The sequence below is a fragment of the Danio rerio genome, chromosome 1, assembly GCF_052040795.2.
Source record: "Danio rerio strain M-AB ecotype USA chromosome 1, GRCz13ab, whole genome shotgun sequence".
Lineage (NCBI taxonomy): Eukaryota > Metazoa > Chordata > Actinopteri > Cypriniformes > Danionidae > Danio > Danio rerio.
Window position 1 is genome coordinate 22,775,001 of NC_141021.1, and position 17,773 is coordinate 22,792,773.

Below are 17,773 nucleotides of genomic sequence, written 5' to 3' on the forward strand. Positions count from 1 at the left end.
AGTTATGAGCTCACAAAGTTTAGTCCAATGTTAAGTCTATGGGATTTTTCCGACGGTCCCGGGACGTTTTTCGGAAAATCGAAAGTCGGATCAGTCGGAAAAGATATGGCATACCGAGTCAGAATAGTTTGGAGGTCTGGTGTGAGTTTGGTGGTCATAGCTCGAAAGCTCTAGGAGGAGATAGATTTTGAATTTTAGTCTCAGAAGAAGAAGAATAATATATAAAAAAAATAATAAGTTTAAATAGGATTTCAGTAGTCTGGCTTGTTTCTCAAGCCAGCCTAATAAATAAAAATAATAACTAGACAGTAAAGTTCGTCGAGACAAACTTTGAGGCTGGCTTGACAAAGCCTGTTGGTAATAGTTTATTTAGTTTAAAAACAGTTTGAAAAAGTATAAGTAGCATGTTATTAGCATGATTTTAGCATAGATTAGCAAGTTATTAGCATGAATTAGCATCTTATTAGTACGATTCTAGCATGGATTAGCATGTTATTAGCATGATTCTAGCACGATTTAGCATGTTACTAGCATAATTCTAGCATGAATTAGTGTGTTATTAGCATGATTGTAGTAAAATTATCATGTTACTAGTGTTTTTCTAGCATGAAGTAGCATGTTATTAGCATGATTCTAGTATGAATTAGCATGTCACTAGCATGAGTCTAGTATGAATTATCATGCTACTAGCATGATTCTAGTATAAATTAGCATGTTACTAGCATGATTCTAGGAAGAACTAGCATGTTACTAGCATGATTCCAGTATGAATTAGCATGTTATTAGCATGATTTTAGCATGAATTAGCATGTTACTAGCATGATTCCAGTATGAATTAGCATGTTACTAGCATGAGTCTAGTATGAATTAGCATGTCATTAGCATGATTCTAGTATGAATTAGCATGTTATTAGCATGATTCTAGCATGAATTAGCATGTTACTAGCAAGATTCCAGTATGAATTAGCATGTTATTAGCATGATTCTAGCATGAATTAGCATGTTACTAGCATGATTCCAGTATGAATTAGCATGTTACTAGCATGATTCTAGCATAAATTAGCATGTTACTAGCACGATTTTAGCATGAATTAGCATGATTCTAGCATGAAGTTAGCATGTTGTTAGCATGATTCTAGCATGAATTAGCATGTGCTAAGGTGTTGCTAGGTGGTTGCTAAGGTGTTGCTAGACGGTTGCTAGGGTGTCCTAAGTGGTTGTTAGGTGGTTGCTAAGGTGTTGCTAGGCGGTTGCTAGGGTGTTTTGAGTGGTTGCTAGGTGGTTGCTAAGGTGTTGCTAGGTGGTTGCTAAGGTGTCCTAAGTGGTTGCTAGATGGTTGCTAGGGTATTCTGAGTGGTTGCTAAGGCGTTGCTAGGTGGTTGCTATGGTGTCCTGAGTGGTTGCTAGGTGGTTGCTAAGGTGTTGCTAGGTGGTTGCTAGGGTGTCCTGAGTGGTTGCTATGTGGTTGCTAAGGCGTTGCTAGGCAGTTGCTAGGGTGTTATGAGTGGTTGCTAGGTGGTTGCTAAGGTGTTGCTAGGCGGTTGCTAAGGTGTCCCAAGTGGTTGCTAGGTGGTTGCTAAGGTGTTGCTAGGTGGTTGCTAAGGTATTCTGAGTGGTTGCTAAGGCGTTGCTAGGCGGTTGCTAGGGTGTCCTGAGTGGTCGCTAGGCCCTTACTAAGGCATTACTAGGCCGTTGCTAGGTGGTTGCTAGGCGGTTGCTAGGGTAATTTGGGTGGTTGCTAGGCAGTTGCTAGGGTACCCTGGTTGGTTACTAGGCAAGCCTCACATACATGCTTGATAAAACATTTATACTTAGTAAGCATTTCTAGCAAGTTACAGTACTTGGCTAGTCAATATTAGCATGTAGCTAATCACTGCTAGCATGTGTAGCATTTAGGAAGTTCCGTTTGCTAGCATGAGTCAAACGAGCCAATCTCCAAGTCTCTACGATGTTCTGATGCTGAGATATAGCTGTTGATGAATGGTTGCTAGGGTACTCTGTTTTGTTGCTATGGGCGAGGTTACAGAGTGCACTTGAATGTGGTTGGCTGTCTAAGTAAAATGAACCAACCCCCATGTCTGTATGACACTGCTATGCAAAGATATGCAACTTGGTCTATTTTAATGGAAGTCTATGGAATCAATTTGGGGGCGTGGCTTGTGAGCTTCATTATCATATTGAGATGCTCATTGGTTGTCTGAGTCAGATGAGCCATCCCCCAAGTCAATAGGACACTGCTAAGCAAAGATATGCATGTAGGCCAGTTATTAACATGAGTCTAGTATGAATTAGCATGTTACTAGCATGATTCTTGTACAAATTAGCATGTCATTAGCATGTTTCCAGTATGAGTTAGCATGTCATTAGCATGATTAGCATATGAGTAGCATGTTGCTAGCATGATTGGCATGTCATTAGCATGTTAGAATTATAAGCATTCGATAGCACACCTAATTACAGTCTATAGGACAGTTGCTAGGGTGCAGTATGTGGTAGTTAGGGGTGTGGCTAGAAAGTTAAAAGGCCATCAGTGATTGGCTGCTGGCTAGACTGAGTTAAATGAGCTTAGCCATTAGTCTCTATGACAGTCTGATGCAGAGTTATGAGCTCACAAAGTTTGATCCCATGTAAAGTCAATGAGAGTCTTTTGTAATGGAAGTCTACGGGACAGTTGCTAGGGTGCAGTATGTGGTAGTTAGGGGTGTGGCTAGAAAGTTAAAAGCTCATCAGTTATTGGCAGTTTGGTAGTCTGAGTTAAATGAGCTCAGCCATTAGTCTGTATGACAGTCTGATGCAGAGTTATGAGCTCACAAAGTTTGATCCCATGTAAAGTCAATGAGAGTCTTTTGTAATGGAAGTCTACGGGACAGTTGCTAGGGTGCAGTATGTGGTAGTTAGGGGTGTGGCTAGAAAGTTAAAAGCTCATCAGTTATTGGCAGTTTGGTAGTCGTAGTTAAATGAGCTCAGCCATTAGTCTGTAGGACAGTCTGATCCAGAGTTATGAGCTCACAAAGTTTGATCCCATGTTAAGTCAATGAGAGTCTTTTGAATGGAAGTCTATGGGACAGTTTCTAGGGTCCAAAAGTGGTTGCTAGGGCGTGGCTAGAAAGTTTAAAGGTGATCAGTCATTGGCAGTTTGATAGTCTGAGTTAAATGAGCCCAGTTAGAGTTCTGTGCGACAGTCTGACGCAGAGTTACGAGGTCACAAAGTTTGGTCCAATGTTAAGTCTATGGGATTTTTCCGACAGTCCCGGGACGTTTTTCGGAAAACCGAAAGTCGGATCAGTTGGAAAAGATATAGCATAAAGAGTCAGACCAGTTTGGAGGTCTGGTGTGAGTTTGGTGGTAATAGTTTGAAAGTTCAAGGAGCAGATAGATTTTGAATTTTAGTCTCAGAAGAAGAATAATAAATAAAAATAATAATAATAAGTTTAAATAGCATAACAGTAGGTTGGCTTTGACAAGCCAGCCTAATAATAAGTTTAAATAGCATAACAGTAGGTTGGCTTTGACAAGCCAGCCTAATAAGTTTAAATAGCATAACAGTAGGTTGGCTTTGACAAGCCAGCCTAATTAGTACTAGTATTAATGTAGAACCAATTTAAAGGCTTTCTTAGTTTTATCAACAAAATAAACACTAGTGGTAAAACTGTTTGTGCTCAAGAATGTCCATGTTCATGTTTGCTCACTGTTAGACACTGCTTACAGAAAGCAGTATATTACAAAAAGTGTAAAATATGTATCTCAAGCAAGTTTATTTTCTGAAGTCCTCTGAGCCCAAAGCATGAAATATAAATACAGCATGCTGATACAGCTGTTAAATCTGTAGTTCTGCAATGGCCTGACTCAAGACAATGTAAATGTTTCCAATATAAGACACAAACCTGAACCACAGCATACTCCACCAGAGAGGCGAAACCATACAGCAAACAGGCGATCATCCAGATATCAATGGCCTTCACATACGAGACCTTTGGCAGCTCAGATGCTAGAGATGTGCATTCGGATGAGAGTGACAGAACAGACAGAATACCTAAAAGAGAGAGACAGAAAGACGGACAGACAGGAGAGAAACGCTGAAACAAATTCAACATAAACCAGTGTACTGTGCCTGGATTTGAGTTTTCTCTCACTTCACAACATGTTTTTGTGTGTGCTATGAACGCTGTAATGTTCAAAACTGACCTGGGAGTGAGAGCCATCCCTGGAATGGACAGATGAAGAAATGAGAGAAAGGAATGAAGGAGAGGTGGAGCCTATGAAAGGAGGAATATGGAGAGATGAGAGAGGAAAAAACGGGTTGGTTTCTGGGTAATCATGGGAATGACTGACGGATGAGGTTTTCTCTTGTAAAAGGAAAGAGAGCTGTTTTTACTTTAATTTTTTTTATAATTTTGTGTGTCCAGATGGTTCAATAATCATACACATAATCCTGTTTTATTTTTTCAGAACTCAGATTATAAAAGGCTTCTGGAAAAAAAAATGAGATTTTCATTTCAGTAGATTATATCTGAAGGTAAGATTATGTAATACATAAAAAGGCTGTGTGCGTGTACATATTATAATAAATGATTAGCTCACTAAAATACTTGCCAAATGTGTTTTAACAGAGAGATAATAGTTTTAATAAATATAATTAAAAATTGTCTTTGCCATGATGACAGTATGATTTTATAGTTATTTTGAAAGATACTTTTCAGTTTAAGTGTAAGTTCAAAAGGCTTAACTAGGTTAATTTAGTTAACTAGGTAAGTCATTGGACAACAGTGGTTTTTCGGTAGTAATAAAAAATACTCCTAAAATTATTTGAGAAAACAAATGAATGAATTAAACAAAATAAATAAATAAAAGAACTCCTTTTATTCAAGACAAAGGAAAAAAAAACTTTCTCTAGAAGAAATAATATTTCTCAAAATATTTTTTTTTTTGCAAGAGGGCTAATAATTATATAAAGTTCCTTCAACTGTGCGTGTGTGTGATGAAAAATAATGTTTCCTTATATATTATTAGTTACTAAAAAAATGATATAAAATACTATTCAAGTTTAAAGATGTTTAAAAAACTATTAATGTGTAAAATATAGTTAATATTCAGTAGTCATATCAATATATCTTATTGATACTTAGTAACAAAATAATAAATTATTATTTAATAAAACTTTATAATAGAATATACACTCACTGGCCACTTTATTAGGTACAACTTACTAGTACCGGGTTGGACAGGTTGCCTTCTTCTTCTGCTCTTCTGCATACCTCATACTACGTGTTCGTTTGGATCTGTGATAGCTCTCTGTCCTGGACATTCTACTAGTCCTTTTGAGCACTTGAAGACTTATATTCACCGTTGCACTTCATTAAACTATCCTTCACTTGCAGTTGGATTCTCCCGGTTTCTTTTGTGACAACTTAAATCACCTTTCTTTCCCATTCTGATGCTCGGTTTGAACTGCAGCAGATTGTCTTGACCATGTCTACATGCTTAAATGCATTGAGTTGCTGCCATGTGATTGGCTAATTAGAAATTTACATGAATGAGCAGTTGGACAGGTGTACCTAACAAAGTGGTCTATTACTCTAACACGTCTTATTAAACAACACCACCACCAAACCGTTAAATGGTATCCCTTTAGAAATATAATTTGTTAATTATAAGTAATCATTTTCAAAGGCTGCAGGTTTGATCACCTTGATCATATAAAATCCCATGACTTATAAAAGCATCAAATGGCCAAAGTAAGAAATAACAACATCTCTGATATGTGTGATCAAACACAGCAGTGCAGTTCCATTAAGAGCCGCTGTGTGTGTGTGTTGTTGTCCTGAAGGCTGACTTACCTAAAGGCACTCGAGCTGCACTGGCGTCTGGGTTGATCCAGAAGGACAGCCATGATAAGACCACGATGAGCAGTGTAGGAGCATAAACACCCATCATGTAAAAGCCCACCTGCCTCCTCAGAGTGAAGATGACCTCCACACATGTATAATAACCTGGAGATGAGGAGAAGAAACGTTAGACAAGGCATCGAATTATGAAGGTCATTGTACTTTCAACATTTACTTTGCTATAAAAGACTTTTTTGTCTTTTTTGTTTTTTGATGTATTTTTATTATGGTGGGTCAGTTTGAATACAGGTAGTGAAGCCGGGGGGGGGGGGGGGGGGGGGGGGATATGTTAAGAGGGTGGATGGTATTAGGAAGAAGCCACGAGAAAACTACGAATTTGAAAGTGGGATTTATAATTTAAGTTATATATTTGCATACATTAATAAAAAAAATTTAATTCACAAAAAGTGTTACAAAAAATTTCTTTAATAAACAAACGATTTAAAAATCTTTCAGAATTTTACACAAATAATAACATGTGCATTAGGTTGTATTATAGTTTTTATTAATAGTTTGAATTAGTTTTTTCATATTGATATGTTTTCAGAGCATCATGGTGGTGCAGTGGGTTGCACGATCAGCTCACAGCAAGAAGGTCACTGGTTCGAGCCTCAGCTGGGTCATTTGACATTTCTGTGTAGTGTTTGCATGTTCTTCCCGTGTTGGTGTGGGTTTCCTCCGGGTGCTCCAGTTTTCCCCACAAGTCCAAAGAAATGCGCTATAGGTGAATTGAATAAGCAAAATTTTCCGTAGTGTATGTGTGTGAATGAGTGTGTATGGGTGTTTCCCAGTGATGGGTTACAGCTGGAAAGGCATCAGCTGCGTAAAAACGAGCTGGACAAATTGGTGGATCATTCTGCTGTGGCGACCCCAGATTAATAAAGGGACTAGGCCCAAAAGAATATGAAATTATAATTTAGCTCAGTGTTTTTTAAGCAAGTAATTGTTTGTGTTTACAAGAGACAGCAGTATCAGTAAGATGTAATATGAGATGTAATGCACTGTACTGTAAAAGTCACTTATCAACAGAATATTTATTTTGCTTGTCATTTCCATTAAATTATTTTTACCCCAATTTTACTATAATCCAAATATAATAAAAGTGAAAAATATATATATTAAATTGTGTCTTTAGAACACATAAATTATGGTTTATTTAATAAAGGCCTCATACAGTATTAATTTGTGTACATCATCTATGGAAAGTCTTCCAAAAACATGGAAATGTAATTTACGTGTGTGCACGTGCGTGTGTGTATATGTATGTGTGTGTATTGTAGGAGTTTCTACATGCGGAATCCATATGTCTCCTAGGGGTCAATGAGGAATCTCTGCTGAACATCTGTCAAAAAAAGCATTCAATAACCTACTACAAAAACAAAACAAAGAAAAAAAACACTAAATGAATCAGAGGAGCTTTCTAATTCACCACATGAAGTGGAGCAGAAATGAACACATTAACGCCAAGGTTTTTCCCAGAAATGCCTTACAGAGAATTATAGTGTGCTTACGGAATGGCCAAATAAATATATTTTCTAATATGATTTACAGTGGTTGTTTGATTGTCCTTTTATTTTGACGAAATAATTTACCTGTTTAATTTATCCATTATTAATCATTAGTTGTTATTTTTATAATATAAAATAAGATACCTTTAAAGTAAGGAATGATTACTTTTTCCTTTAAAAATGAATTAAAATCCATCCAAAGTGACAGTAAAAACTTTTGCATTGTTACAAAATTTGCCTACAGATGGATACTGTACAATGGTGTACTGTACTGTGAAATGATACCAAAACCCAAAAAAGTAATATTCTATGTGTTCATTGGTGATATTCCTACAGAAAACAACCTTATAACTTTTGCCTCTGTAGTGTAAATGAGACACACCTACAGCTTAAATTTTTCATTCCTAATTATATTGCAGCTATTTGATAAAACCATTTAAGTATTTTTATCCTCATTAATGTACACACATTACCTCATATTGACAGAAATGTTGACATTTTTGTAGATTTATTAAAAAAGAAAAACTAAATATCATATGATTCTAAGTGTTCAGACTCTTTGCTGTGACACTCATATTTAACTGGTGTAGTCCATTTCTTCTGATCATCCTTGAGATGGTTCTACACCTTCATTTGAGTCCAGATGTGTTTGATTGGACTGATTGGACTTGATTAGAAAAGCCACACACCTGTCTTTATAAGACCTTATAGCTCACAATGCATATCAGAGCAAATGAGAATCATGAGGTCAAAGGAACAGCCTAGAAAGCTCAGGAACAGTATTGTGGCATGGTACAGATCTGACCAAGGTTAAAAAACGTCTGCTGCACTTAAGGTTCCTATGAGCACAGTGGCCTCCATAATCCTTAAATGGATGACATGTGGGATGACCAGAACCCTTACTAGAGCTGGCCGTCTGGCCAAACTGAACTATCTTTATAACTACTTTTATTTTTAAGGAAAAGCAAAATCCAAAACCCATGCTTCCCACAGGTTTGTAATATACCTTCTGTGGTAGCCGGATTGAAACACACCCATCACATAAATGATTAAATAAATGCAACAAACAAAAAAAATATGTGAATTTTGACTTTATATTTTTATTTATTATGACAGTATTTTACACTGTTTCAAACGTGTTTTTTAAAGTTCAAGTCAAATTTTAGATATGTTAAATTAATAAAATATACAGTAAATGAGAAATATATGACAGTAAAAATGAACAAAAACAGTGCCAATGATTATGATAATTACAGGAATAAAAGTGTAGATTATTTAAATAAGGCAAATCAGTTGATTAACGTTTTCTAATGGTGTACAAATGTTTCTCTCACTCTCGCACAGTCAACTGTGAAGCCAAGTGAAAATAAACTAAAATAAAAAGGTAATGCAAACTTTAGAAAGCGAAAGCAAAAAAGACAATAAGCAGTTCAAAACAAGTAGGGCAAGAGAAGATTTTCCACTGGTTAATCGATGACGAATGATCACCAAATATAATTAGGTGGTAGTTCATATACCTGAGCAGCCCGCCCAAGTAAATTAATGTATGGGAAGCACTGAAAACTACAAAGCCCTGTGTGAAACAATTTTGCTTTCTAAACCTAATAACCTAATAAATTTCTTTGGATCTCAGCATAATGTCTAGCTTTTGAGGATCTTTTGGTCTACTTTACTTTGTCAGGCAGGTTCTATTTAAACGATTCTTTGATTGTAAACAGGTGTGGCAGAAATCAGGCCTGGGTGTGGCTTAACATTTTAAATTCAAGAGTGATAAACCAGATTTTTGCAAAACTGCATGATGTGTTTGTGTTATTTCTGACTAATATTTGAATTAGTTGGGGGGGGTCAAACATTTTTTTCACACTACTGTTTATAAAAGTTTAGAACTACTTGTGTGGTGAGTAAATGTTCATTTTTTGGTGAACTATCCCTTTAATAGTCATATGGCACAACCTTGACCATCTTTAACTCAGTGTGTTAAATAGATTACATTACAACAGGGCCAGAACGCAGAGTTGTGGGGTAATTTATGAAAGATCGATCTGATTTATTAGATTAACTGCAAACATTCATTACCTGTAAGTATTAGCTGATTACTCTTCAAAACAAATGCCAACAGTCTCTAGAGTGTTTATTTAAAGCAGTGTCATTAGTCAAAGAAATGAAAAACTGAACAATGCATTTAGAAACAGTGAGCTGAACCTCTGACAGAATATGAAATGGTGGATTTTTCTCAAGCAGCAAAACAAGCTTTGAGCTCTGTGTGACCACATTACCGGAAAACAGCTCAAGAGATCATTAAGAGCAGGCTGCAGATGTTCTTTTTATTGTCTTGTTTGTGATGTGACTGGGTTTGATCGTTTATATGAAAGTGTGTTTGTGTGTGGGCGTGTGAATGTTTTTTTTTTTTACATAAGGACTAGGGATTGCCCATATCGGTTAATTTTCTCAACCGGAAACAGCCAGTTAACCGAATATTAACCATTAACCGGTCAGAGTAATATTAAATTATTAATTAATTACAAAAAGTTTATTGACATGTCTATTTTGTGGGACACAATAACAATTGCAATTTTAATACTTATTTATTTTAACATGCGAACAACAGCATATAGAACATATTGACAACAGAACATCTTCACGCACCTGCAGCGATTCCAACAGCATAGAAAAACAGAATAAACAAAATAAAAAGAATAAAACAAACAGGCCTGCCCTAGATATGCATGTAATTAATGCTCCGCTCTAATTCGTATATCACAAACCTCAATCAACATTTTAAACATTATGTCTTGAGAATCTGATTTTACCTTAGAGCCTTAGTGCTTTCATTTCCTCTGTCTCACTCATGGTTTATGCATAAATGTAAAGGCTACTATTGCATACAGTATAATAGTTTTATTTTTTACATACAGTACTGCATTAATTTGCATATATGTTTTATAGTTTACATATAGTTAGCTTTAAAACAAAAGCCTCAGTTTGGTGTGAATTATCGTTATGCAAAAGTCAAGTAGCCTAGTGTAAATAATTGGATTTGTTTGATTTGTTGATTCAGCTGTGTAGGCTATTTAAAAAAACTGATCTTTTACAAGAACTATAAATGACAATTTTCCAAATAAAAAAAGGTTGGTTTGTTGGTTGTACACTAAATCATCAAAACTATGGGCTCTATTTTAACAATCTAGGTGCAAATTCTAAAGCGCAGGGCACAAAAGCATTAAGGGCATGTCTAAATCCACTTTTGCTATTTTAAGGACAGAAAAATACGGTTTACGCCACGGCACATGGTCTAACAGGGTTGTGCTTATTCTCTTAATGAGTTATGGGTTTGTTTTGAGCATTAAACCAATCAGGGTCTCATCACCTATTCCCTTTAAGAGTCAGTTGCTTCACTAGCGAGAAAACAGTTAAACAGACCGTCTGCAGCACAAGGATAAAGAATGAGCCTCCTCCAATCGGCCTCTTTCCTTTCTCTTTCTCTCTTTCGTGGATAAGGAAACGGTGTTGATAAGGAAACAAATTTATTTCAAAACTATTTTTAAACTCAGTTCTAATTTCCAGCAAATTAATAAATGAATAATAATGATGAAGTGTGGTCAAAAAACTTTATTATTTTTATTTCAAATCACACATCCTATGCCCCATATGGTCCAAAACCAGACAGGTGGACACATCTAAGCTTGTTTTTAATAAAACAAATATAAATATCCATGTAATAAGCCCCCTGAGATGAAGAAGGCATGAAAGCAGTGGTTTTTATATTTATGTAGAAAGTAATAATTTTTGCAATGTTTTAATCCTTTAATTCTTTTTCATTTGTAAAGATATTTGTGTATTGCTGTACATCCTGTGTGTATTAAGCAATGTGTAAGAGTTTAAGGCGCACAACTAACCTGCTCTGCACTGACCTTTAGACCTGCATTTAGCTGGTCTATTGCACAGTTTATATTGGTTCCTCAAAATAAAAATGCGCCAACAATGCACCTTAAAACACCTCTTTAATAGACCAGAACACCCATGAATCCACAAAGTGGCGGAAATAGATTTACAATTTAAATAACGTGGTGCAAAATTTAAAAAATTATGGTTGCACTGGTCTGAAAATAGCAACACATCGCAGCAAACAAGTCTTGCTCCTTATTGTGCTGAGTGTATGATAGGGCACTGTCTGTTGAGGTGCAAAGCACTCTCTGATGGAGAGAAAACCCACTTTAGCTTATGACTGGCTTGTTTGCAAAGCAGTCGACTTTTCAGAAAGTTTGCGGTGTCTTTCTCTACTTGTGCGAAGACACTGAAATGTTTATGATGCAGATGCAGGAAAGAGGCATCACCATCAGCACTGGTTTGGCATCAACTCCTCTGTATCTTTCTTTTCGCTCATTTCATTTTGCATATTTGAAAAAAATATGTCAGTAGTTGCATGTTACCACCTGGCAAGTTAACAAATACATGTTGCACATTTATGCCTCAAATAAAATAATATAATAATTTTAACTGTTTAATTGATACCAATAATCAGTCAAAATTGCATCCTTTCATTTAACTTGATTAATGTGAGCATCCCTAAAAGGACACAACTTTGTATACCTGGGTATGACATAGGTTTTACAAGGAGAAGGTGACTTATGAGGAAATTGCCCCATGTCCCCATTTTTCAAAAGGCTTGGCAGTTTTTTGAGAAAGTACAACTGCACAGTTTCCTCTTAGGTGTAGTGTGATTGAAAATACAGCTTGAACAGTATAAAAGCCATTACACCTATGGAATACTCCCACAATTCACAATTGCTTTGTATTTCTCACGTTGTGGGGACCAAATGTCCCCATAGGTACTGTATAGCAATACCAGTACATTTTTACTTTGAAGGGACATTTATTGTTCCCCATGAGGAAAACAGCTCATAAATCATAGAATAAAGATAAAAAAAGAAAAATGCAGATTGGTTCCTCTGAGGGTTGAGTTTAGGAATAGGGGATAGAATATCCAGTTTGTACAGAATAAAAATAATTATGACTATGGGAATTCCCCATAAAGACAGCTGTATATGTGCATGTGTTTGTGTGTGTGTGTGTGTGTGTGTGTGTGTGTGTGTGTGTGTGATCTTAGTAAGGTACACTCATGCTGTTCTGTCCTCTTATATAAGAAGTGAATACTGCATTATGTAATAGATTCCTACGGGAGAACGACACTCTAATACTTACAAAGCTACTTTATGTTAAAGGTACAAATATTTGTGTTTGTATACCCTTACAAAAAAAACCATGAGTGCACACAAGTTTTTGTCATGCTCATGTGTTTTTTAAGTAAGGATTATATAATTATATTCTACCATAGCTGCACATTCATATCAAAAGTAACATTTGTGCACTCTACATTTTATATTTGTTTACAAGTTTGTCCTTGTTTATTGATTCCTTAATCTTATTGATTATTTTACTTTCTTTTAATAAGAAATGTGTGTTTATAGGGGATGGAACAGTATGTGTTTGTTTATAGAGCATATGCAGTGGGAGTTAGGGATAATGTACAGTCAGCATGCAATTATTCCAAACATTTTTTATCACCCTGATGGGACTTATTTAGATATATAACACTGAGTTTACAAAATCCTCCTTTTTAATTAATTAATAAATGTATATAATTTTTTTGCTTTCAGTTAAATGATAATGGGAGAACTGTGCTGTAGGAGATATTAAGCTAGCACATCTTGTCAACTATAGTTCATTTTTTAATAGCAGTTACAAATGTACTACAGGTTATATTACGTTTTTAGTTCATTGTTACTTATTAAACTAAGTTAATCATGTTCTAACATAATTTTAAAAGTTACGCATGCTATTTTAAGTCAACTTAACATAATATAAGTTCAATGGACTCATAAGGTTAATTTGATTTAGCTTAATAATTTAAGGCAACCAGCAATTTTTTGTGTGTTATTACTATAAGATTAAACAAAACCTATTTACAGGTGTTTTGACCTCTACAGTTTAACAAAATAACTTTTATTGACAATTTTAGCATTTTGAAACAATATACTGTATAGAAGTAATATACATACACATTTTTTGCAACTTTTTCAAACTACTTATTTAAAATAAGCTGAATTAACGCAATTCTTGAGGGTTTTTTTGACAGCTTAATTGTTTTATGTTCAATACACTTATTTTTGTAAAAACAATCAAAAGTTTAGTTAAATCAAATTGTTTTGAGACAACATGAAGGAATTGTGTGTAACCCAGCATTTTTTGTGGAACGTATTGCACGGTAAAAAATGCCGGGTTCCACATAATTCATTCATGTTGGACACAAATCGATTAATTAAAAGTTAATTTACCACTTTTAAAAAATTTGTGGATTGAACATAAAAAAATTAAGTTGTCTCAATGAAATCTCAAGAAATATGCTGTTTCAGCCCATTTTAAATAAGTAATTTGAATGAGCAAAACAAAAATATTTTTTTGAGTGTGCATGACAATTTATTATTATTTGCATGATAAATGTTCAACATTATTCAACATCAAATGCTTTCGGAGCAGAGATCAAGGGTAAAGTCTAAATACAGCTGCGAATACACTGTAAAAATATTGGTTGCTCACAATCAATTTGTGTTGGGACAACATAAAGAAATTAAGTTAGCTTATTCATTTTTACAAATTTAAGTCGATTGAACATAAAACAATTAAGTTGTCCACCCAAAAAATTCAAGAACTGTGTTGTTTCAGCTCAATTTAAATAAGTAGTTTGAACAAACACCAAATGTCTTTTTTATGTTCTCACATCAGGATAATTTTTGTGACACTGTACAACAATCATAAACATTTATTCATTACTTTAAGGGGTAGGTTTAGGTTTGGGTTGGGGTAGGTGTTAATGAAATACAACTTAATGGGTAATTTAATAAATAATATGAATAAGCCTCTGTATAATTACTGTTTTAACATTATTGTGAAGGTTGAGTTTAGGGTTGGGTTAGGGGTAGACATAAAAAAAAATGTAATTAATGGGTAATTTAATGAATAATATAAACAATTCTCATTAACTTCCAGCTACAGCTGTATACCTTCTAGCAGAATTCAAGATTAAGATCTCATAATGCACTTTGAAAGTATAAATAAATGCAATTACAAGAATCTGTTGGTCAATAAATAGTTTTACAGTGCAGCGTGTATGATTAAAGTATAATTAACATATGAACACATTGAGTATACCAATAAATTAATCAAAAATTCAGAATAATCCAAAACAGTTGACCTCTGTGCTACAGTATAAGTATAATATCGAATAATATGCTGCATTTGATCTTTACCATTTTGTTTTTCAGAATCTTGATCTTTAATATTTCAGAATCTTCAGAATCTGCTGTTCAGTCATGTAGAACATTTAGATTTAGGCTGCACAAACATTTTTTTTTGCTTTCTTTTTCATATTATACACGAGTTATTCCAAAATTAAAGGTACATTTCAAGCATTTTCCATTTTCCCTAAACTGGATTAATATATAAATAAATGACAAACAACAAATGTATAATTTACATTAAATTGAATCTATTAATGACATAAAATACTGCAAAATGCTTAAATGTGATAGGGAACATTTGATTGTGTTAACAATAATTATGTCAATTATTCTTAAATAATTAAATAATTATTCTTGTGCTTCAGCTTAAGATATTAACTTTGAACCAGTAATAACCTTTTATGTATTTCCATTATATTATTGTTTTTAAAAAGTGAATGAGAAGTTCACAGAAATTTTATAATAATAGAGTTGACACATAATGAATCTACTATTGGTATATCCTACACATTTTGTACTAATTAACAAAATGAGTTTTAATTATTTCATGATTATCAAAGCTGAATATACTCTATGATTTTAGAAACAGTAAAAAATGACAGGAAGTCTTTGAATTAATATTTTCAAGACAAGATGTGGCGAAGCAGTAGCGCAGTAAGTAGTGCTGTCGCCTCAGAGCAAGAAGGTCGCTGGGTCGCTGGTTCGAGCTTCGGCTCAGTTGACGTTTCTGTGTGGAGTTTGCATGTTCTTCCTGCGTTCGCATGGGTTTCGTCCGGGTGCTCCGGTTTCCCCCACAGTCCAAAGACATGCGGTACAGGTGAATTGGGTAGGCTAAATTGTCCGCATTGTATGAGTGTGTGTGTAAATGTGTGTGTGGATGTTTCCCAGAAATGGGTTGCGGCTGGAAGGGCATCCGCTGCGTAAAAACTTGCTGGATAAGTTGGTGGTTCATTCCGTTGTGGCGACCCCGGGTTAATAAAGAGACTAAGCCGACAAGAAAATGAATGAAAGAATGAATGAAGACAGGATGTCTCTCAATATGCATATAAACAATATTTTTTAAATATAACTTGATATTATTTGTGTTATTAGGGAGACTAAGGGCTCTATTTTGACGGTCCATGTGCAGAGCGCAAAATGCAGGGCGCAAACGCTTTCAGGGCGTGTCAGAACGCGTTTTTGCTAATTTAAGGACGGGAAATCTGGCTTGCACCAAGGCGCATGGTCTAAAAGGGTTGAGTTTATTTTCTTAATGAGTTATCGGTGTGTTTTGAGAATAAACCAATTAGAGTCTCATCTCCCATTCCCTTTAAGAGTCAGCTGCGTCACGCCAAGAGCGCATTCGCTGTTTACAGGACACAAAGTCTAAGTGGAAAAAATGAGCATTTCACAAGCAAACAGTTAACAGTTTTTTTAACAGAAAACTGTTAAACAGAGCATCTACTGCGTGAGAATGAGAGACAATGGATCTACTTTCACATTCGCTCTTGGATAGGGAAACCATTATGCACAGACATCAATAAGTCTATAAATAAATACTTTTGTTTTTTGAGCGCAAATATTCGTTTCAAAACTATTTCTAAATTCAGTTCTAATTTCCAGCAAACGAATAAATGAACAATAATAACAAAATGTGCTCAAAAACCTGAGATATATCCTAAAACACATGCTGTGCCCAATATGGTCTAAAACCTGACAGGTGGGCAAATCTAAGCTTGTTTTTAATAAAACAAATATAAATATGGATATAATAAATAATACTGCTAATAATAATAACATTATACAAAAGCAAATTGTTATGAATGAACTGAAAAAGCCTCCCTATATCTATTTTTTATTATATCCTATATATATCCTTAATATTTAAATTTTTTCATATGTAAAGATATTTGCCTATTGCTCTCTTGTGCGTATTAAGCAGTGCGTAAGCGAGGCACAACTCTGCGCCGGAGTTTAGACCGGGTTAGTTTTGGTCTAATGAAAAATCTATTATAGTTTCTCAAAATAGCAACGCGCCAGTGGTCCGCCTCAGAATGCCTTCCTTTTTAGACCAGAACGCCAATGGGCGCACAAATGAGCGCTAATGCATTTGCTATTTAAACAGCGTAGCGCAACGCCTCAAAACGACTCTTGCGCCAAGCTAAAACTACCAAAAGACTATTGCGCCGCGCCATGCGCCACACTGCGCCGGGTGTATGATAGGGCCCTAAGTGTATCCGCATTTCTAGAACCATCCACAAATATACACACAGCAAAAAAAAAAAGAAAAAAAAAAGACACAACATGCCAAACAAAGACAAAAAGTCTGGGGCATGCATGGTATTGATACCAGATCCCCACACACAAATGTTACAACACACATCACATGGCAGACACGCTGTGCTTAATTCATAGCATCATTAACAGTATCATTATTGCTAAGATTTCTGCCTCAGGCTCGAAATGCAGCAGAATCTTAGATAGCTGTCTAAGGTCTGCAAATCATACAAGAGATTAGGGCTGCAATAGCGGAAAAATCTAGCATTGCAATATTATGCTGTTCTGCGATACAATGTATGTATATTGTGATATGGATACAATTTTAACAGATGACTTGAATATCTAAAAATTTATCATTTTAGATTTATAATAAACAATCTAAAAGCATGGATAAATACAATAAAAAAGATAGAAATTAAATACACAATGTTTCATTGTTTTTAGAGGAGTTTAATAGTATAATAGTGTAAAACATTTATTCATTTTCCTTTGGCTTAGTCCCTTATTTATCAAGGGTCACCACAGCAGAATGAACTGCCAACTATTTTGGCTTGTGGTTTACACAGCGTATGCCCTTTCAGTTGCAACCTAGTACTGGGAAACACCCATACACTTACACATTTCAATTAACTTCACCAATTCACCTACAGTATAGCACATGTCTTTAGACAGTGGGGGAAATTGGAGCACCCAGAGGAAGCCCACTTGAACACAGGGAAAACATGCAAATTCCACACAGAAATGCCAATTGGCCCAGCCGGGACTCAACCAAGCAACCTTCCAACTGTGAGGTGACAGTGCTAACCACCAGTGTTAAGCAGTT

General features: G+C 35.2%; 1 protein-coding gene across 19 annotated transcripts in view; it reads right to left on the reverse strand.

Annotated features, from left to right (window-relative positions):
* glrba (glycine receptor, beta a) overlaps window positions 1–17,773 on the reverse strand; it is an 86,034-nt gene that overhangs the window by 36,816 nt on the left and 31,445 nt on the right. For 9 of the 19 annotated variants that reach the window (XR_015475962.1, XR_015475960.1, XR_015475961.1 and 6 more), the window contains 3 exons: window positions 5,838–5,990; window positions 4,186–4,256; window positions 3,885–4,033 (listed from right to left, as the gene is read on the reverse strand). Coding sequence is in view for 7 of the 19 variants with exons in the window: in XM_087236497.1 (XP_087092623.1) it covers window positions 3,885–4,033; window positions 5,838–5,990 (302 nt within the window). In the remaining 12 variants the exon portion in view is untranslated. 19 annotated transcript variants of the gene reach the window in all.